The 23,058-nt window shown below is 40.4% G+C and overlaps 1 protein-coding gene across 3 annotated transcripts in view; it reads left to right on the top strand.

Annotated features, from left to right (window-relative positions):
* MANBA (mannosidase beta) overlaps positions 1-18,794 on the top strand; it is a 49,078-nt gene extending 30,284 nt beyond the window's left edge. For all 3 annotated transcript variants that reach the window (XM_068403660.1, XM_068403661.1, XM_068403662.1), the window contains 6 exons: positions 2,040-2,258; positions 3,548-3,712; positions 5,493-5,637; positions 11,855-11,997; positions 13,796-14,053; positions 16,174-18,794. In XM_068403660.1, the coding sequence (XP_068259761.1) occupies positions 2,040-2,258; positions 3,548-3,712; positions 5,493-5,637; positions 11,855-11,997; positions 13,796-14,053; positions 16,174-16,398 (1,155 nt within the window). In that variant the 3' untranslated portion in view covers positions 16,399-18,794. The remainder of the gene's footprint in view (positions 1-2,039; positions 2,259-3,547; positions 3,713-5,492; positions 5,638-11,854; positions 11,998-13,795; positions 14,054-16,173) is intronic.
* Positions 18,795-23,058: the final 4,264 nt, after the last annotated feature.

The raw sequence follows: 23,058 nt of genomic DNA, 5'->3' as shown, positions 1-23,058 counted from the left end.
ATATTGTGTGTTTTTTTAAAAACAGACTAATGGTATTTTACAGTATGTGAAAGCAAAATAAAATATTTTAAGATAAGACTTAAACTGTGAGCATGCAGACCAGAAGCACCTGGAATCTGTGATGAAGTCTACTGTGATTTGGCACTACCCATTTTAGGCAGCTTTCTGGTTTTATTTCTCCTAGAAGTATTGGAGTTCTTCATTATTTAATAGAATCTGCTTTTAACTAACTTTTATGTGTGTATGTAGAGTGAAATTGATTTAAAAGTCCCAAATTGATGTCGCGTAACTGTATAGGGATTAAAAACCAATGCCTGAACCGCAGGTGAGTATTCTTAACTCCACTGTTAGCTAAGAGACAAAATGTTGCAAGAATTTTGTCCAGTTAGAACTTTGTTCTTCAAGAAGAGTATGAGTTTTTGTTAATCTAAAAATGCTAGTGGCCTTTTCCTCCCCAGTTATTCCTTGTACAGTGTGATCTTACTGACTTATGGGTACAATCGTTCTAGTCTAATCCCTGTCCTTTTCAGGATGAGACACATGACCTGAAGTTTCCCTTTGCTAAGACAAGCACTCAGTATGTAGGTGACACCAATATTATTGCTTGTTATTGGAGTAGTTGTACTCTGAGAATTTAGAATACCTTTCTACTGGAAAAGCTGAGATATGAGGAAACAATGAAAATGAGGCCAGGTCTGAAAGAATCTGCTGAAAAGGATCCCACTCCTGAGGGCAGTTCTGCATTCTAAATAGTAATGGTGTCTTATATTCCTGCCTAACATCTTGATTCTAGATGTCTATATTTCAGCTAGGTTTTTTGGAACTGAGTTGTTTGTAAAGGTATGCTGTGGTGTTTCTGTGATAGCTACACGAGTTGGATGGCCAGTACATGTGCAGCAAAGCAAGGTGTACCAGCTTGATACTGTTTTTTAGTTACAGTTCACTTGTGTAGCATTGCTGTCCAGGACGGACCCTCTTTTATTTTAAACCCATAGAATAACTATTTTGAGTGCCAGAAGGAACCATACAGTGAAATAATTTCAGGTCCTGTGTAATGCAAGCCAGCTGAGGAAACCTTAACTACTAGCAGTACTGGACTGTATAGCTTAAAAAGACTTCTAAGTTTGAGCTAAAGACTTCAGGGAATACAGGATATCCTGTAGTAAATTGTTGCAGTTAATTATTAATTACTCATGTCAAAGAAAAAAATCAACCAAAAAGGACAGGGAAACGTGACTATTTCTTAAAATGAAGCACATGTCTAAATGCTTTGCTATATTGGAGCCAGTTGCTGTAACTTGTGACTGGTAACTAGCTCAGGCTTCTATCTTACTCTAAGTAGGGTGCTAAATGAATTATACCTGCAAAAGGATTCCTCAGTACTTTGTAGGGTACTGCTAAAAGGTTTAGTGTACTAAATAAAGTACAGAGCTGCCTGAATAAAGGCAGCTCTGAACAGTTTGAAATGTAACCCTGCTTACAGCCTCATCTATCTTAACATGCAGAGCCAGCCAAAATGACAAGAACCTGCAATGCTACCATTAGTAGCAGAGTACCTTGGCTTCGTTAGGGCTAAATTTAGGTGACTACTTAATAAGAAAGGGGAAAATGATGGCCTTGTTCCTGCAAAAACACTGCAAAAGTAATGATTTGCCATAAAGAAGTCACAGTACTCAAAAATTAATGTTCCTTGAGTTTATTTTTCACGGGGCACACTTTAAATAGCTTTCATTAAGAATTTAGAAGCATATAGAGATAGAAAATCTCTTGATGTGAGGAGAGAATCCCTTAGAACAGCAGAGTAAGCAATATCATGCCCCGCTGTCCTCCAAGAACATAAATAAGAAGCTAATTAAGCAAGTAAACATGATGAATGTCAGGACACAAAGGGGAATGTTTCCTAGGTGGAGACTCAGAAATTTGAAAAAGGCATGTTTGCCCCACCTCCCCTTTTCACAGATGTGGTCTATGTATTGAGATGATAGAAGCCAATCACTTTCTGAGAGGGTTGTGGTTTTGTTTTGTTTTTTAAATCCCAGGAAGATAAGAGTCGTCCTTTTATTGCATCCAGTCCCACCAATGGCTTGGAGTCCGTTAAAGAAGGTTGGCTCTCCCAGAATCCTTACGATACCCATTATGGTGACACTCACTTTTATGACTACAGCAATGACTGCTGGAACTGGACAGTGTATCCTAAAACTCGTTTTGCTTCAGAATATGGATTTCAATCCTGGCCTTCCTTCAGTACAATCGAAAAGGTAAGGCTGGGCTTCCACACCTTACTGCCCTCACTAAACGAGAGCAGAGGGGACAGTGAGTCTTTTCCCAACAAACTACAGCATCCAAACTGCAGTTGGGATAATACATTGTTAGGTGGGGTATGGCACAGGTGGGATAGAGTTGTGTGCTCGTGTGGAGGGAGGGTATGAAACTGGACTGTTTCCCTCCTCAGTGTTCAATATATTTACCTTGATGTTGCAAGAGGAACCAAGTTTAGATGAGAGACTATTATGAAACTATTGATTTGAATATTAATTCTATTTAATATATAGCTTAGTAATGATTACCTAACATCTGTTTCCTTTTGCTGTGTCTAAGGACGTGTTCACTTAGAAACAGAAGAAACATGATAAATGCAGAATTGTGCTGAATTCTAAAATGTATTGATTTGTGTCATTTTTACCAATTTCTTTTCCTTAAATAAGTTGTTTCTTTATGTAATGCATATAAGAGGATTTGGTTTTGTCTCCTGTTAGATTTAAATATTGTATATTCTATCTTACTCATGCAGTTGGAGCAGAGACATATCATGTTGTTTGTCCATTTTTTCAGAGAGAGATGAATATCATGTTGATATTCATGCATGCAACTAAAAGGAGTTCAGAATATTCCTTTCAATTTGCTGGGCAAAGTATGTTATCTGAGACATAATCAGTACATTCATCCATATTAATAACAATGAAAATTATTCAATCCAGCCTAAAAAGGAACAAATTTAAATAAACAGATTTTATAGAGATTGTAATTTCAATGAAGGCTTGACAATAATGACTGTATGAGCTATGCCGCATTGTTGTCCTTAGTTGAAAAAAAACCTGTTTCATGATCATTTGCTTTCATATACACATTACTAGAATTTATAGCCCTACTAACTTCTGTAACTTATGCCTAAACATGTTTGACTAGAGTACATTCTTCTATTGTAATCTAGGGTGTTTCTGATTTACTATGAATGCAAGCAAACCTCTGAGGACCCGTGGCCAAACTGAACCTTAGGGCAAATAAGTTAAATGCCATTGTGCCAAAAGTTACTCTTCTGGGTTCAATAGCAAGGTTTTCATTTATTTGTACAAGGAGTGTAAGCAAAGGGTGTTACTGTTTCAAAATCCTTGCATGACTGCATGAGGCACTGTAGAAATATACTACCAATTTTAAAGGTTTTGGGTGATGTCAGTAGGCTGTAATGGATATCCTTCCTGAATATCCTGTCAGTCATTAAGTGCACATTTTGCCTTTTCGTTTGATCTGTTGTGTTTTTTTTAAAAAGGTTTCCTCCACTGAGGACTGGTCCTACATGAGCAATTTTTCTCTCCATCGACAACACCATAAAAATGGTAACGATCAGATGCTTCAACAGATAGGGCATCATTTCAAGCTTCCCCAGAGCACAGATCCCGTAAAGAAGTTCAAAGATATGATTTACCTCACTCAGGTAACAGCCATGTCTTCAATATAGGTAGCTGTCAATACTTCTTCTGTTAGATACTGTCAGCAGTTAAAAGTGGGCATATTCTGTTAGGTAATGTTCAGTCCTACAAAAGGTTCCTGCACTAAAGCATTGGAGAGTCCAGTTTAATTTGGAACTAGCTTCTCTCTCGTTTATTGGAGGGAGACTCCAATTTTCATCATAGATGGGCTGGAATACTTCTCGGGGAATTTCCCAAAAACTGGCTCAATTGGGAGAAGGTCTGGCTGCATGTGCTGCCTTGGTCCCTGTCCCCAGCTGGGCCCACTCATGAAGCTGGCTGGGAATGCAAGGATGTGCTGGCCTTCCGTGGTACGGGATTATTCCTAGTGCTGCACTGTTACTCCCTGTTCCAGGGCGGGTATGTTTTGCTCTTCGTGTGACCCCTGTAGGCTTACTGCTTTGATTTTTGCCACAAGGAATATGTGAGCTTTTGAAGCATGATTGTTTCTAGAGAATGCAGTTCTCTATGAATGAGATTATTAGTAGCTTTTATTTTGTTATGGACTCAGATATTGGTATTTTAGAGAATCTGTTTTGTTTTGGTTTTTTTTTTTTTTTCAAATCAGTAGCTTGTATTTTGCTCTTTATCTGTAGTAGTTTACCTCATGCTTGTTTCTTTCTTTGTGATTCCTATGTGACTTTTAAATTGTTAAGTATCTTTTTAATGCTATTAGGCAAGTTTAAAGTGCTGTTACTCTTCTTGTGTTCCAAGAATTTCAGAAACGCTCTTGATGGGAATAACTGCACATTCACTAAGTTTTTAATGTTTGAGAGCTGCTGTCAGCAAGTTTTATATAAAAACAAAACAGCTGGAGAACTTCAGGCACTGATGACAAGAGAACAAGGATAGATGATGCTGTGAAATTGAAAACAGGGGTAAAACTTGTGCAGTGAGGTCCTGACCCAAAAAGCTATGAGAGTTTCTGCAGGGTTAAGTCTGTCAGGGCCTTCTTAACAGGTTAAACAATTTAAGAATACCAAAATAAGCATAGCAGAAAGGATAAGGAGAACAAACTTTGATCTAGTGGTTAACTAGAAGTGTTATGTTTACCTTTTGAGCTCTCCTAAAGAACAACTTTTTCCTTTATTTTGAGACTTTCTTTTAATACCTCCCCAGCTGAGTAATATACTTAGTGAAGAAACTAACAGGCTGTTTGGCTTCTGTTGATAACTTGGCCAATGAAAAATTCTGAAAGGTGTTTTTTAAAGACAAGGTGGGGAAGGAGAGAAGAAGCGGGAGTGCAGGTGAAAAAAGGTTGCTCTTTCAGTGCAGAATTTTGACTGTATACTGGGAATGTGTGTTATATGTTCAGAGTATAGGGATGTGGACATCATGGTAATGTATACTGGAGGTAGTGCAGCATAACGTGGTTTTGCAACTCTCGGCTTTTTTATTTACATTAATTTAAAAAAAAATACTTTAAATTTATTTTTCTTTCCATTGTCTTCCATTTGCCTTTCAAAGACCTTGTTGCCCAGTAATCTTCACTGGATGGAAGGCAGGAAGTGACCCCTCCAGCATTTCTCTAAAGATACTGCTTGTAAAGCTGTTGGGAGCTGCTAGGAATAGATCTCATTCAAGCAGAGCCCTACTGCACTGCAGGTGTATACTCTTGAAGGCTCAAGTTTAAAGTGTTGTGCTGTGGCTGTGAAGTCTGTGTTAATATATACACACATGCTTTGAAAGTAAAGTAAATACCATATGCAATACACTAATTTTTTTTTAACGTGTTTGTTGACCAAGGTGATGCAGGCTCAGTGTATAAAGACAGAAACTGAATTCTATCGTTTTAGTCAAAGTGAAATAATCAAGGGAGAAGGACACACAATGGGAGCTCTGTACTGGCAACTCAATGACATTTGGCAGGCACCTTCATGGGCTTCCTTGGGTAAGTTTTGTGACAGTCTGGTAAAAAGCATCAGCTATCAGTTTTGTTTTGTTTTCCTCATCTGGAAGTATCAGAATAAGAAGTAAGGCACTGCTCTCTCTCTTGGGAACTTTGTAAATTTTGAACATGTTTCTGTCCATCCTTTAGAAATGCTTTCCAGAGAGTGTTTTTCAGGATCACCCTAATAGTCTGTGGAAGTGGAAGAGGGTAAAGAACAAAGCAATTATTTTCCTATGGAATTTTTGCTGTTTAAGTTCAGATTTAGCAGCCACCAACTCTTACCCTTGTTTTAGCAAGGTTTAGTTTAGAGAAGTTAAATCGTATGTAACTCCCAATTTCTTAAAAATATATTTTTTTTTTATTTAAGCGGTGTTCTCATTTCTCCTAAGGAAATAATATCATTGAAGCCAGACAAAGCTGCCTATTGCAGTCTACAACTACCTGAAGGGAGGTTGTAGTGAAGTGGGAGTTGGCCTCTTCTCCTGAGCAACTAGCGATAGGACAAGAGGACACAGACTCAAGCTTTGCCAGGGGAGGTTCAGGTTGGACATTAGGAAGAATTTATTTTCAGAAAGGGTTATTAGACATTGGAACGGGCTGCCCAGGGAGGTGGTGGAGTCACCATCTCTGGATGTGTTTAAGAAAAGACTGGACATGGCACTTAGTGCCATCGTCTAGTTGACAGGGTGGTGTCAGGGCAACGGTTGGACTCGATGATCCCAGAGGTCTCTTCCAACCTGGTTGATTCTGTGATTCTATTAGGAAGCAGTGATGGTTAAGATTGAGGGCACTACCCCCTTGTGAGGTAAACGTTCAATTACCCTTGCTTTTCTTGTGTAGAGCTGGATCTTCCTAAAAATATGTGTTATATATCATCCAGGTTTTTCCAGAGAAATTTTGCATTTTTTGCAAATTTAATTCTTTCTAATTTTAAAAGATCAATTCTTTTAAAGTTGGAAGCTTCTAAGAAATTCTGTTTCCAAAAGGGCCTGTCCTAGAAATCCCTGATTATATTTATTGGCTCAACTGTAGAGATGCATGTATGTACCCAGCCACCCTGGGTGAGAATGAACAGAGAGGGTGCTAGTGGGATAGGAGGGTAAGAAGTAGCACCCATGTATAATTATGCTTTCCATAATCCCAGCAAATTTGGTTGATTTTGTTCCCTCTGCCCTCCATGGTAAAATGATCAAAACCCCTCCCTTCAGCAGGAAGTAGTGCACTGTCAAAATAACCCTACAGAACTGGGATCCTGTTGTGAGCAGGATGGGATTCAGTGTGTAAAGGTCCATGTTTCTTCTGTCTGTCTGTCATTTTGTCCTTAGCTGTCTAATAAGTGGGATGAATTATCTTCTTCGTGCTGAGTTTGGTTTTCATAGAACTTCATATGACACCTCTCACCCATCATAGCTTCTGAGAAGCTCTTTATAAGAGAAGGTGACTAGCTGAGGTTTGGTGTCTAACTTTGTGTCAGGGGAGGTGAATCACTAGTTGTGACTAAATTCCTCTGCTAATATGCTATTTATGCACATGATATCTCCCTATATATTATATATTTTTTTTTGTTCCTTTTAGAACACAAAAATGGAGTAATCAGACATAGATAAGTCACTTAGGCAGTGAGAAATAGGGGAGGAATGTGTGGTATGAGGGAAGTGGCTGTGTTTCATGTTCTGAACATTTTGTCTGGAAGTCATTTTGAAATGGAGAAGCTGTCCTATGGCAGCTGTATAGAACTTGGGTAGGTTTTCTTTCAATTTTAGTTATTTCTCACATACTGTTTTTTGAAATCTTTATTTAAGAATGTCACGTGTGAAGAAATATGAGTGAACTAGAAAAAGCTAGTTAGTGTGAAGTTCTCGATCTGTCCTTAGAACAAAATGCCAATTGGCCTTGCTTTAAAAAAAAAATTAGTCCACCCCATCTTCCCCTTTTTTTTCCGGGAGATGTTTGTCCCTTTTTCTTTTTGTTCTTTTTTCTTCTTTATTCATCCAAGTGAAGTAACTGCAACCAACAAAGGAAGACAAACCAGTAGAAGAAACAGGCTGTTTTATTTAAATGTTAAGGCAGCGGTCCAACTATAGTGCTCATCTTTCTGGACTTCCTAGACTTGTATTAGGAAGTGGAATATCCCAATCTTCATTTTTGTGATTCTAGCAATGGCTGATGCTCTTAGGTTTTAAGTGCCTCAAGAGAAAAAGATGCTTGGAAAAATGTCTCTTTGTAAAGACAGGCATATTGATAGATGAAGTAATTGTGGAGACCATAAATGTCTTTTTAAGTACAGAGCTGACGTCATTGTAGAAAATATATCAAATACTCAAATACTTGAATTATTCATATGTTGTTGAAGTTAGTTTACAGGAAAGAAGCTCAGCAGAGATACAGCTGTCCCTTTGTTTTGCTCTGTTCCCTCAGTGGAATGAGGAAAGGTTTAATATTCATTTAATTAGGCAGTGTGGTAGAGGGATTTTTGAAATGCTAATGGCTGAAATTATGCAAAACTTCAGAGAAATTAGTTTTATTTGCACTTCAAAAACATGTTTCTGCATCTTGTTAGATAGCACAGTAGTATCACCAATGAGTGCTTCTTATTTAAATCTGTTATTTCACAGAGAGCCATGGAGGGGCTTACATAATTTCCCCATACAAAGTTAGAAGTGTTTCCTCATGAAGTGGGGTGGGAGGAAGGCAGCAAATGTTTCTCTCTTTAACTTACCTTTAAGATGTTTGCTTGGGATTGAATGAAAACAGCATAGCACTCCTGTCGTAGTACTTCTACCTTCAGTTCAGAACTAAGCTTTTCCCACAACTGGATTTTGATTGTTAGCACCTAGTTGTGGAGCCAGTTGTGCCATGTTGAATGCTTTAGCATTTATGCAGCATGCTTTGGTGAAGAGTGCTATCATACACATGGCAATTTACCTCACTCCCACACAAGTGTCACCTTGAGGTACCCAACTTGGTTGTCATGAGATTCCCTTGAACAGATAACTGGCTTTTATTGCAGGTTCAATATTTAGAGCGCCATGTGAGCTGAAACTACAGGCTATTATGGAGAATAATAGATCTGAATTCATGAGACTGAAGTGAGGAAAGAACTAGCAGCATGTTTCTCAGGTTGCGTGTAATGGTGTGAAGCGATTCATTTAAAATCCCTTCCAGGGAGAACTGTTTTGTTCTCATTCCTGCTATTAGTGTGGAAGGCTTCAGGGAGCAGTCAGAAAAAAGGGTACTGGGGCGTCATTACAAACCTAAATTTAGTTTCCTGTTCTAAAGTTTGATACCGCGGAGAGTGCAGACCCCATGTTATTATCAGGAAAAAACTGGGGAACTTGGATTTCTTTAAGAATTCATTTAAATGTTGGGGGAGGAGGAGAAAACCACCTCAGGGCTATTTTAAATAACTTTTGACTGTTGCCTTTGGGCATGTGTGTTTGTAACAGGAAAGTTTAAGTCCAGAGATTTCTCATGTTAGCTACCTGGTCTCCAGATTTCTTAAATCCATTTTTGGGGCAGGGGGAGTATTTTATATGCAACTTGCCTATTTTTAAATCAAGAAATGTGACGCTGGTCTTAAGGAAATCAAGACAACAGAAGAGCTGAAGAATGTGGCTTTTCTGAATCAGTGAGCTTCAGTTCTCTGTGCTGTCTGAAGTTACTTTGACAATTGTATTACCAAGATCCTCTTGCTGGAAAAGTTATTGTTGGAAGACCCTTCCTGTGTGAAACTGCTCCAGCAGTTGAGCTTTGTTCTTCAAAATGTCTCTAGGCTTTTTGGGAAGGGAAATACCAACCTCAAAAAGCTGATCTGAGGTAAGCAGACTAATGATGTTTGCAAACATTCCAAAACAATAGCTGTAGTAGTTGAGCCCTAGAATAAGTTTTGAAATGGTACAAACTTTTTAAGTGTGTGGTTTGATTGCTTTTCTTTATTGGCTGGGGGTTTTTTGTTTGTTTTTCCCTATGGAAGTGTAATGCCAAGTTTAGTCCGAGTTGTTTTCTCCACTGTACAAGTTTCTTGAGGATCTCTGTATTTGCTGCCTAGGTAGCAAACCTCTTTTTTCCCTCCAGTAACCACTGCAGTGTGGTTATGTAATCCAGCTGGAAATCAAGGCAGAGCAGAAATTGAGGGTAGGACCCATTTGAAGAGAAACGGGATTTTATGTTACACGAAGTAACAGGAACTGCTTTACTTCAGTTGCATTATTTGTTTTCATGTTTAAGACAGTTGAAGCCTAGATTTTCATCATGTAAATTAAGCTGAGGAAAAAATTCGAGCAAGCAGGCACTGAAACCTCAGCCCATGCTGAGTAACTTGTCTGAGCTCGTGGTGGCCTCTGTCTGAGGCCTGCAGTGAGCAGCATCTATTGCACTGAGAATTGAAATTCCTGAGAGTCTTGTGGCAGTCCTGAGGGCTTCAGAGAGTTCAGCCCCTCTCAAAGCCTAAGGTTAAGCGCAGTGCCCATTTCTCCTACAAGGCCCATTGCTTTTATATTTTAGATCAGATGCTGCCCCACAGTTTACTGTTTCAGATAATCCATCTCCAGTCCAAATCTCTCATCATCTCAAGTTTCATGACCCTGAAAAGTAATTTGTGAGCACTCCCTGGTTTTGGCGGAGTTGTGCTTTAGACCACCAATGTTTTCTGCCAGGAAATGTCCTTGGAATGCAAGAACGTGACTTCGTTCATATACTGAACAGCACCAATATGCTGATTATGTTCATCAGTTTATCAACAGTCTGTTTTGAAGAAACTCAGCAGCCTCTCCTGAAGTTTTCTTTCAGGCTTCATCTCTTCGGTTTGCTTCAGTGCTATTAACTTGAATGCTGGTGGTGTTTTGTTGGCAACAGTCTGATCTGATAGCACAGTTGAGTCTTGTATGGGTTTTCCAGGCAGATACGAACTTTTCTTGTCTGTTCTCCAAGCTAGCTGGTTGTGAGCTTGCCGAAAACAAGGTGATGTGCAAGGTGCTAATGCACTTTGCTCTCCACAAAGTTCATTCATGTCTATGTGGACTGCAGGCAGAGCATGTTCAGGTCTGCCTGTGAAAGCCACAAGCACACTTTTTAAAGACTACATCACTCTGGATTAAGTCCTTAATTATGATATGTTTGAGAGTGCTAAGAGCTTTGTACGAGCACCAAAACACAGAGAAGTAATTAGTTACAACAAAAACATATTACTGGAAATATTTTTCAGCATCCCTGGACTTTAAACCTGTTGCATAAAACAAAGAGCCAGAAACAAGAATGAAACCAGTATCTAACTTTTTTCCTTTTGAGATGATGCAGCTGACTTGCTACTTCTTTTTGCCATTTCAATGACTAGATAATGGTTGAGCAAAGAGTTAAAATGCTGACAGCGAGTGCTAGATGGAAAATATGTAGAGAAAGAAATAGAAGCAGCTTCTCTTTCAAAATGACTGTGTGGCAGTGTTGCATCTGGTAAAACTGCCTTTTTTTTTTTTTTGAGAGGACACTACATTTGATGGCTTTTCCCGTTTGTTAATGGCAGACTTTCAAAGTATTAAAAGCAATGAGGTACAGCTTTCCATTAAAGAGGCAAAGCAAACTGATTGACATATGTCGTATGTCATGTATACTAACTCCTGTAAAATAAGTGTTGTCTGTAGATTTTGGGAAATTCATTTTGCCTAACTCAGTGTTGTCTTTGGTTTGAGAACTTGGTTTTCTGCCTTCATTGCTATTGATGTTCCTCTAAGGAAAAACTGAAAGAGGAGGACTGAAAAAGGGGAAGAGAGCGCTTTGAATAAGCACTGAAAGTCAGACTCTGTTGTCTCTTTACAGTGGCAATGCCACCAATGCCAGCGTGCTTGGATTCTTAACAACATAGGTGCCCCAGCTGCTTGCTTAGTGTGTAGTATGCTGTGTCAGTTTTGTTAATGTCACTTGCATTTACGGCTTGCTTTATTTGAATAATAGCATAGCAATGATAGGGCCAACACTTAGAAAATGTGATCTTTTGTTGAAGCTCAAAGAAAAGCCTGAAAGAGCATCAAATCCTTTTCAGAGCAGAGCCTTGCCTGGAAGAAAACAAGAGTAACTTCAGTCATTCTCTGCACCTGATAGAGATGAAAAAGGGTGGAGGGGGATATTGTATTGCCCTGGCAGAACCAGAGTGCACAGGAAGGGGTTGTGTGCCAAGGCAATCTTGGATTCAATCTGAATCTTTCTTCCTCTTACCCCTTTTCAGAGTATGGTGGTAAGTGGAAACTGCTCCATTATTTTGCCCAGAACTTCTTTGCACCACTGCTGCCTGTGGCGTATGAAGACAAAGGTGTGTTGTACATTTACGGTGTCTCAGATCTTCATGTGGACCACAAGCTGACTTTGAGGGTAAGCGACACCTCTCTCGCCACCCTTGTATCCCTCCCGCAAAAATGTGAGAAGCTGAAATGAGCACATCTTTGTACAGACAAGCTTCAGTAAGTCCACACTCAAACACAATGAGTGCAATTCTTGTCTTTAATCTTCTTGGGGGCAACACTATCCTTTATTATAGTAGTGTGTACTGCTTCACGGGACAAGGAATTAATTGCCTTTCTTATAGCCTGTAGGTATAGGCCTGAAATTAACTATTCTGTTGAAATCCTAGAGGGACTGATGGTTAAATAGAGCAAAGTGTGAAAAATGGTACCTCGCTACTTAACCAAACAGTTCCCTGGTTGTTAGAACTAGATTAACTGACAAAGTAGGAGAGGAAAAAAGGATTGTACCGTTGCTTGCCAGTACTCAAACTACACTGCTTTGGGAAAAAGAACTAGATTATTTTCTGAAATATCAAGAGACCATCTGGGTGTACTTTAATTGCAAGGTCACCTATGCAATGACACCATTTCACAATTGATGCCTTAACTGTTTTCTGATAATGCTATAGAAACAAATAGGATTTCATAGGCAGTATTTGGGCTGCTGAATTGTCCTGTAAAACACAGTCTTGCTTTTCAATTTGTGACAGTTTGTTGCTGTTTATCATATGGCAATGAGATCCCAAATGAATTTAGGGGCCATTTTGCACTACGAGATACAATTCCTGACGTAAAGGGTGTCGCATGTGAAAAGACTGGGAAGGATGGAAAAATAGACCTAGAGACCTGGAATGACTCACTAGTCATTTTGGAACTAGTAGTACGAGTATGTCAATTCCTGGTTCACTGCTCTGTCTGGTGGGCTGCTGTGAATTTTCAGATTTATAAGGTTACTTATATATAGTAATATATAGTGTAGAAAATGGTTGCGATTCCGGATAGTCAGTCCTTAGAGTAGGACTGCACTTAATGAAATTGTTTATTTCTGGTCTGTGTTATTGTAACAGGCTTAACTTCAGATTTTCCGATAACGTCAGAGAAGCATTGGCAGTAGGGTACTTCTGATGAATACTGTGTTTCGCACTTCAAGAAAATTTAGAAGTTAAAACTTTTGAAAGGAGTTAAGATCTGTTCCTGACTGCAGACCCCTGTTAAGGTCAAAAATAACCTAAAATGTATGAAGAGATAGAATACTGTAATTCTCATTAAGTGCCTATCTTCCACATTATGCACTTTTTTTTTTTAATTTAAGATAACGGTGCATTCATAATGCACGCGTGATCTCTGGGAATGCATATTTCACTGTATTAATACAACTTCCATAATCCCTTTCAAGATGGTGCAGCTTGCTTCTGTTCAACAGTGATTGTGCAGAAGCTCTAGATTACCCAGTTGGGTTACATCAGATAACACTGAGCAATCTCAATAAAATCCTTTGTTTGACTCTTTTTTTTAAATCAGGGAGGGGGAGGAAAAAGAGTCAACAAATTAGTCACTTACTAATTCCATTTCCCAGCACTCCCTTGGCAGGAATTGGCAACCCCCTCCTCTCAAGGAGCCTGGAGAAAACAGAAAGACTTGCTGATCAGAACAACAACAGATCCAGACTGTTTGAAACTGACTTCTTGTTAGGTTTATATAATGATCTAATTATTATGCCGTATCCATTGTTTAAATCGTTGTGGAGTTTCTTGCTAGGTGGAAATCAGCTGCTACTGTCAGGAGAACATCTCTTGCAATGAGCAATCCGAAACCTAGGATGCTGTGTTATCTTCACAGATGTGACTTTTCTTCTAAGATTTGTGCTCTCTCAACATGCTTGATAGGTTGTTGTGCACACCTGGAGTTCTTTGGAGCCGGTATGCACCCTTGCCAAGGACGGTGTGACTGTTAAAGCACAAAGTGCTGTTCCCATCTACAAGGAGTCCATAAATGACTTGCTGGAAAGATGCAGAAATTGTACCAGGAAGAGCTGCATTATTACTTTCTGTCTTGTGGGAGAAGGTGGGCTCCAGAGTCCTACAAACCATCACTTCCTTTCGTCTATAAAGGATGCCATAGGATTAGAAAAGACCCAGCTTAGTGTAAGCATGTCATGCTAAATTACTATATTTGGTTTTGCTAATCTGACTGTTTTGAGTTGTTTGCCTGCTCTTGCAGTGTCTGATGCCACTGAATGTTCTTTTGCCATAGCTGTTGCAATTCTACCTTCCATTTTGAGTTCAAAATCAGATTTTTTTTTTCCTTGTGTCACTATATGCATATATAAATTAACACTGGTGGGGTTTGTTTTTTTTTTTTGTGGATTTTTTGTTCAGGCTTTGTTTTGCTTTAAATAATGAAGTCTCCGTTTGTTTTGACTGTCTTTCACCTGACTGCTGAAGCATTTCATCCTTTTTGTCCCTAGATAGCAAATAGCATCACAGCAAGTGTTTTTGCTTGCAGACAGTACTGTGTGTCAGTACTAGGTGATGCTGTTCAGTTGAGTGTGGAGTGCGTTATTGCCAGCAGTATTTCCTCTCGGAGTGCTCAAACTCTCAGATCAGCGTACCATTGCTAACATGCTGTCACATGCTCCTTTCCTCCCTCTGAAAATCCCTGCCCTCCAGCTAAGGGTTCTGATTTGTGTGATAGTGATATTTCTTAATATCTGGCAAGTGTGTCAGTCCTCCAAACAGGCACAAAAAGCATCTGTTGTATAACGCTGTCATTTAGTCCATTTGCTGCTTTTCATTAGACTTCTTCCACTCCTAGCAAGCGTGCTTCTATATATAGAGAGCAAGCATGCTCTGTGTGCACATTTTGTTAAGCCTCGCTTCTTAGCATGTAAATCTTACTGCAAAATTCTTAATCAGCAGATTGGCAGGATGGGGACCTGTGCGTTCTCACATTTGGCTTCCAAACTGCAGCTTTGCTCTTTAGAGCTAAGCTAAACAAGGGGGGAATAGAGGTCTTTAATCTCTCTGAATCTGGACCAGCATCATTGCTTTACAAAAAGAAAATGGGCCAGATTTTCCCCTCTTATCCCTTTCATGGCAACATGACCTGCCTCCTGAGTATACAAAGGAAGGAAATCGGCCTGTTTTTATTTTTTTTTTCAGCTGGTGGCACAATCTCGAGTCTGAGTCATGCTGTGTTTTTCTGTGGATGACATCATCAATAATAAAAGCTCTGCAATGGGAGCATCGTTGGGAAATTTCACTCTTTCTTCCCATGGCTGTGTTGTCTCCGCAGTACTAACTAATGAGGATAGCTAGCCAATGATAATGCAGAGTGGTTATTTTAAGAAAGTATGCAGCTGTGATTTAAAAAATTATTCTGTTTTGTGAGAAGCTGGTGCTTCTATACATAGTTACTAATAAACTAGACTTTCAAATACACTGCTAATCCAAGTGCTACTCTTCATAGTATTGCTTTTAGAAAACGTGAAGACTTTAGTGTTTCTCCAGAAAACACAAAATGTAAAGGATGTGTGTTTTTTCATAAAAATGAGTAGTGTTGTTTTTCTTGTAAGCAGGATGTGATTTCTGCTCTTAACATGATTTGTCTGCTTTTTATATATAGTTAATTGGTATTTGAAAATGATGTAGCATATTTCATTACAGTGAATGGGGAGTGCTGCATCAAAATGCATCCTAGTTGTGCTTTTAAGTCTCTCTTGAGATTAACTACTGATAGAACTTAATATTAAACATTGTACGTGCCATGTTCCGTTAAGATGAGGTGATCTCCTGCGTTACTGTGATTTTTACCACCTTTTGCTTCTGTGTATTTCTATTGCCAATATAATCGGAAAGGCTGGCTGCTTTAGTACTTGTGAGTTTGTAGGCTGAGTGAAGCGTGTTGGTGAAAGGACAAATCTCTTTCACTGCAGTAAGTACAGGATACCAGTACTAGGTATAAGTCAGCTCACCATTTATTTGATTATTTTCATGATAGTATGATAACACTTCATGCATTTTTCTACAATCTGTAGTGTTCTGTAGGAAGGCTATAATAATATTTGCATTTTTTGCATGATCCTTACATATGCATCCTGTTGTTTGGCCTTTTGTTCCAGAGGAGATTTCCATAAGAGAATAGTAATTTTGATCAAATGTCATTGTTCAGTCTGTTTTATTGACATGCACGTCTTTCCCAGTTTGGGTGTAATTGGGTTCTTATTTAACGTGTTATTTCATTTATTTATTTATTTCTCTTCCAGGCCTCTGTATCCCAACAAGATGACACTTACGTATTTGTTCTTCAGACCGCTGCAATTGCTCCTTTTGTTTCTCTGGACATAGGGAGTATAAAAGGCAGATTTAGTGATAATGGTTTCCTCATGACCGAAAAGAAGAAAGTGGTTGTGTTTTATCCTTGGGAACCTACCAGTGTTGAAGAACTAGAAAAATCACTAACCTTGACCTCTCTGGTGGACATTGTCTGAGGATACTTCGTTTCCTTCTAGATAAGGAATGAAACAGGAAGAGATAAAAATTAGAAGAATTTGACTGAAGTTGAAGTGATGTACAATTTGAGCTGTCTGGAGAACATACTGTCTATTCTTGTCATGTGTGAATTTTAACTGCTGGTTCGATGTAAAGATACCAACAGCAAAGCTTGCGTATAATATATGTGGTGCATTGAAAGTAAGGCTTTCTCGGGTAATGGGAAAAATATATCCCATGTATAAAATGGGAGGGGTGAGTTGGTGCAAGAGAGCTAGTTTGAGCTCTCCAATTCACATGAGATGAATTACTGGGTTGTGAATTTATCCTAAGGGGCAACAGAAATATGCGCCTCCAGACCGTGGTTGTAAAAATCCGTATTTTTTCCAGTTTCACTATGCCATAAGTGTAAATTCATCTTAGGATAACAGCAAGGTATGCTGGGGGCAAGGGGAAGGGCAGGAAGTGAAGCCGGGACCACCTCAACAGGTATGCACCTGCTTGGAGTGGTTTGATCTATCTACAGCCAAATCGGGAGAGCACTAGTCCTACCCTTTGAGATCACAGAATCACAGAGTGGTTGGCGTCGGAAGGGACCTCTGGAGATCATCTAGTCCAACCCCCTGCCAAAGCAGGTTCCCCTAGAGCATGTTGCACTGGGCCGTCTCCAGGCAGGTTTTGAATATCTCCAGAGAAGGAGACTCCGCAGCCTCCCTGGGCAGCCTGTTCCAGTGCTCTGTCACCCTCAAAGGAAAGTAGTTTTTCCTCATATTGAGATGGAACTTACCATGTTTCAGTTTGTGCCCATTGCCCCTTGTCCTGTCACTGTGCACCACTGAGAATAGCCTGGCCCCATCCTCTTGACACCTGCCCTTAAGGTATTTGTAAGTGTTGTTAAGATCTATGGCTGTCACTCTGTCAGGTGTCCTGCCTGCCTCCTGCAAGGTAGGCTTCCAAATAGACATGAAACCTGGGCTGTCTAGTCAGACATCAGGCAGATCTGTTCCCCCTTCTGAAAGGGGAATGGAGTATGAGACTTGTTGTCTTTTTTCTTCTCATTCAACATTGAGCCATAATCTTGAGAGCTCTGCATCTGTCTTTGTCTCTTCCCAGAGATCAGCAGATGCAGTCACAAACCTTTTTCTGCTGTATGGGATCCTGCATAATGTGGCATAGAGATATGCCTGGCTGTGGGAAAAGGAACAGGGAGAAGCCTTGACCAAAGGTGCAAAGAGAAGGAGGCAGTACAGAGAAGAAATGGTCATGTGAGAGGACCACAGAGTTACAAGTGACTGCTTGTTCTCCAGTAGATGCATAGCGCAGGGGCTGCTGTTCTCAGACATTGCTGCGCAGCCTTTCTGTTACCTGCTGGCATTCCTCATGAGCAGCTCTGTGCTCCATGCTGATCTTCCTCTCCTTCGAGAAGAGGAGTTGGCTTTGCTTTGTTTATCAAGCAAATTGTGTCATACTTCTGGGGTTATTTTGTGTGCGTGTGCTACCTTTAAAATATGGACATCAACAAAGGAAAACCTCCACATCTTAATTTTGCTTCTTTGTTTGTGAGTTCCCCGGAGAAGACACTGTTGACTCACAATTAGATCTGGTGGCACACTGAACTCCTTTGTCCATACAAAGTAATGGTGCTTCACCTTCTATTCTGTTTCAGAGTAAGTTGTTTTTAGAATGTTTTGGGTTCCAACAGAAATGTCATCTGACTTTGGCATTTGATACAAAGAAAATAAGCTTGCTTCAGCATGGGGGACTGCTGTAGCCTGTGGAGCTGAAAGCCTGAAGGTTTGGCTGTCAGGAAATCCAGGCCACCAAGCCATGCCATGGGCAGGTTGCTAAATATTGGGCTTCTCTGTCAGATGTGGTTTGAAATGCAGCTGGGACCTTGCTGGGGTTCCACAAGGATCCTCTCACAGTCCAAGCAAGTATTAATTTTGTTGCAAAGCACCTAGCAGAATCAGCGTGTTACAGTAGAAGGTGTTTGAAGAAGCTCTACTGTTGATGTCCTCCTTTGTAGCAAAAGCACCACATGGGTGATGCTTGCTGGTGGTGCTGAGGGTCTGGAGCATGTGTGGGGAGACCACTGTTCCATTGGTCAGTTAGAGAACTTGGAACTGGGGGTTGTTTTCTTGCAGTGGTCACAGTTTTAATGGGCAGAGAGATGAGCATATTGACTGATGCTTGGCCATCTCTGGTGCTTTTTGAATTGGGCATTAACCAAAACTGACATATTCTGGAGCAAGAGGAAAAACTTAAGGGAAATGATAAATGGAAGTTGCTTACAGCTTTATTAGGTCACCAAAACAACTAACTGCAGTTGCACAGGAGGGCTTCTCTGACTCAAAACTTGTCCTAGTTGAAATAAAACATGAAAGTAATGAAAATATGTATGTGTATGTGCCAGTGTTTACAGGTTATATAAAATAAATAGGGAAAATGATAGTCATGAAGAAAACTTAACAGTTAGAAAATGCAGACATTGACAAAGGAATTTAGAAGTTATCTGAGAGGCATCCTGGGCCCACAATACAAGAAAAATCCTTCTGTTTTTTCTGTATCCTGAAATCAAAGTGGAATCAAAGCAGCAATAGAGTCAATATAAGGTAAGGATGGAAAAATGTGGAGAAAATATGGAATAAATATGATTAATAATACACTGCAGCAATATTTAGGAAAAGAGCAGTTTAGCTGATGTCTTTCTCTTACCATGATGTAGAAATGTCTCTTCCAGCAACATCTAAATACAATTTCAAAATGGCAGTTAATAGTGTTAAATAAATAAAACTCTGACAGAATCACTTATTTCAAAGAAAATCAGGACATTCTTTTATAAAATATTTTTTTGCTTTGCTTTCTACAGTTACCAGATTGGCATTAAAATGTTCAGACAATTTTTTAATTATTGTTATTTTTGAAGGTCAGGAGCTCCCTACAGAGTGGGTCCATTCTTTCTCACTGGAAAGCTTTAATTCAGCAGTAGGTGCTGTTATGAAAGATTAGCAATTGCTTAAGCCAAATGCTTGTGCTCAAAACAGAATGTAATGGGGGAGGTTCACCTCTCTTATTGTCTTAATATCCTTAATATGTTCTTTTGGTTTCCTGATGTTGTTGTAGGTATGTATTTATAGATGCTATTTTCTTCTCTCCCCCATGCGGCAGTGGCTGTTAACCATGTACCTTGATTAACCATTTCCCCTTGGTACTTTTGCCATTACATACTGTGCTGTACTTTGTTACATTGATCTGCCTTTGTCTTGAATCAGGGCAAAGAGAGGAATGGAACAGTGAAGAGCTCTTCAGAGTGTCCATCACTTGTGTCTACACGCGCATCTGTAGCTGCCCGAGTGTTGTTGCAGCTACTCGGGTGGCACCTGTGTTGCCAGTTGTATCTGATGGGCTGGGGATAAGCAGCAGGAGCATGAGGAAGAGCGTTTGGTAAGTGTCATGGTGCTTGTCCTCAGTGTCATTAAATTATTAGTGACAACAGTAGAGGGGAATGGCCTCATCGCTATTCTTTCAGGATGCAGCCTTGCAATGTTTTGTTCAAGGGATCACTGGCTTTGCTTGTGCTAATGGCTTTTGTTTGTTTCCGAGCTCCCTCTGGGCTGTTCTTCAAAGATGGCAAAAGCAGCAGAGTTCCCCTCAGCAGGAGCCATGACAAATGCCCTTCCAGAACAGAACTTCAGAGCAGGTTTTGGAAGAAAGCTGTACGGCATTGGCTATTTGTTGTCCTGAAACTGGTCTCTGGCAGAGATTTGGCTCGGAACCCATTCAGGACCTGCAGAGACCATTCTGAGCTTTAGAAGGCACATCTTTGTTGGTACTTTCTGCCACACAAGGAAGACTTATTTTGCTCCAGTTTACTGGAGCACTTCCTTGGAAGCTTTTCCGAGTGCTATGTATTTTCTAGGAAAGAAGCATGTGAATGTATCTAAAGTTCCTCTCTAAGTAAGTGTTCAGAGCTCTTTGTCAGTCTGTGTTGTTACCTGCTGTTTGCATACCTTGGGTCCTGAACAATTTTTCTGCCATAGAGGCAAGTCTTTCTTCAGTACTTCTATTAGTCCCCCTTTTGTTTTTGGAGATGTGTAGCAGAGACCACTTCAGAGATGTGTGGCTGTGTCAGGTGCGGAGGAACAGGCCAGTGAGTTTCTTGTTCTCCATAAAGGACAGTCTGCTTTTGTAGCTTACAAGCCAGCCTTTACCTTGTCAGAATCGCAGTTTTCTTTCTTACCCTCTGAGGGGTAAGTTGAGTCATCCAAGAACTTGTGGTTTGAATGTTTAAGGACATGTTCCAGTCAAGGAATCATGTTTACATAACTCTGCTTTCCAGTCAGATGTTACAAGACAGTGAAATGAAAGCCCCAATTTAGTTTAAGGTGGAAAAACAAAACTTAAGTGAAAAATACAGAACGTTAAAATTACTTGGTGTTGCCTCTGCCAACATTGAGGAGAGGCCATCTTACTGTAGGAAGTAGAGTCAGTTAGTAAAGACCTGTAAACATCAGTGTTTGATTATTAGTGTCCATCGTAGCCAAAATAGAGGTGTCTAGGCAACTACAGCAAAGGAAATATGCTGCAGCATGAAAGGAAACAACACCCTGAGGACTAGTCAGGAGGAAAGTGGTGAGTCTGATTTCTTGCCAGGACCTGTTCTTGGGGGTCTGCTTTTGGAAGTTGATCCTGAGATTTCTTGATGGGCTCCATGAGCGCAAAGTGGTTCAGTATTGCTCTTTCTTTGCATAGCATTTTACTTGGTGGCTGGCTGGGGACGTGGTTGACTCTGTCGAGGGGAATGGCTGTGGTAGAAGTGATGTTACCCTTGTGCATTAGAACCACCGGCCTGTGGATTGAGCCAGGCTCTATGGCCCAGCGAGGAGTTGGGTAATCTGGAACAGGAACTCCCAAATAAGAATGAGAGTTGTCTGTCGAGCTGGTGGCCTGGTGGGGAAGCATGCTGTTGTCAGATGCAGGAGCTGAAAGTTTTGATCCTTTTTCATGGTGCTGAAAAATCAAAACCTTAAATGCTGGCCTCTGATACTTCTTTGCAAACAATTGTGATTGCCAGGCTTTTGCCAGCATTGCAGCTTCTCTCCTCTTGTTGAAGCAGTCTTCCTTTGCCTGTTGTAAATAGGCTAGATAGTAATACTCTGGCATGCTGGCCCTGTGATTGTCTTACCAACTAGCATGTGATATACCAGGATGTAAGCATTCAGCACTGCAGGCTTTAGCTCACTTCCCCAACAACTGTAAAGGAGTGATGGTGTGAGCCAGCCCTCAGCTGGTTTCGTGTGAAAGAAAGAGCAGAAAGCTTGATCTCTCATTACGAGTTGTTCTAGGGTACTGGACGGATGGTAGGAAGCTGTAGTTGGGTTGCCCAGCCTGATCACTGGTGAGGAGCTGAGGACAGCAGAGGAGCTTCCACAAAGAAGCAGGCCCAGTATTTAGGACAGTGACATCATTTGTGTATCTAGCCATCTGCTACCCATCTGGAAGCGCTCTGGCCACAGCTTTTGGTTTGTACTGTAGGCAAATGTAGAGTTTCTTGCCTGGGATGCTGAAGACAAGAAGATACTGAGATGATTGCACATCTGAAAGAGAAGTGAGGCATTAGTGATGCTCCTGTCTTTCTGGCAAACATCATTGTATTAGCTAGCCCCGAGGGCACGACACTACTCTGTGCGTGTGCACAGGAGCGCAGGTTTGTGCTAACTCAGCTGGAACGTTGGCGAGCGCCGCTGCAGGCCACAGGTTAACTGATGGTAAGTCAGTCACAAGTGTTTTCCCTTGCGGTGCGTAATGAAGCCCACTGATCCGCTAGCGCTCTTCTGTAGTGTGAAAATAGCAGGCGTAAATGGAGGCTTGAAAAATTTCTATAGCAGTTGCTTTTATATGAGTCCATGGGGAAACCTCTACAGGCTTTGCATAATGTACATACTACAGCCTAGCTCTAAGCAGGGGAGCAGACTGCTTCATAACCCTGAACACAGAAAAGCAACTCCTAGGTAATTAACTTGTGCCATCTTTTGCTTGTAGCTGTAGGAATCTTTTGAAGCCAGCAAAAGTTCGGACCATGCCTTTGGCAGTTACTCCAGAACTGCTCTACTGTAAGAGAAGACCGTGTGCTCCAGAAGAGCCCAAAGCTGTGGATGGTGGGTGAGTATTGACAAATGAGCACCACCATTCCTGTCACTTAGAGCAACCCTCCTCCCTCTCTCCAACTTTTTCCTTAAACATAGGAAAACTGTTTCACTTGCCCAGACAAGGGAGAAAAGTCTCTTCATATGCCACCACGTGCAGGTAAGATTCTTATCCTTCCTGCCATCCACAAAACCTCTGAATGCTGCCTAGAACTTCCCACTATCACATTGAGTTTCCAAATTTGTAAATACATGCCAAGATGACGCTAGAAACTTACAACTGTAGCAGCAAATCTAAACTCAAGGGCAGTTTAACTTTCTGAATAATCCTTTTTATGTCAAATCTAGGGAAGATCTGTAGTGTTCTGTCACAACTTTTTCTGCATTCCACAAGTTTCTGGCACTTATTACTGCAGTATAGTAACAAAATAATGTAGCAAGTTCCAATTACTGCAAGTGCAGATTAAGTTTAGAATTATTTCAGATTTTGATCTTCACTGTAATTGATTTAAA

The sequence above is a fragment of the Nyctibius grandis genome, chromosome 6, assembly GCF_013368605.1.
Source record: "Nyctibius grandis isolate bNycGra1 chromosome 6, bNycGra1.pri, whole genome shotgun sequence".
NCBI lineage: Eukaryota > Metazoa > Chordata > Aves > Nyctibiiformes > Nyctibiidae > Nyctibius > Nyctibius grandis.
The sequence above is the reverse complement of the archived record's forward strand: the minus strand, read 5'-3'. Positions and strand labels throughout refer to the sequence as shown.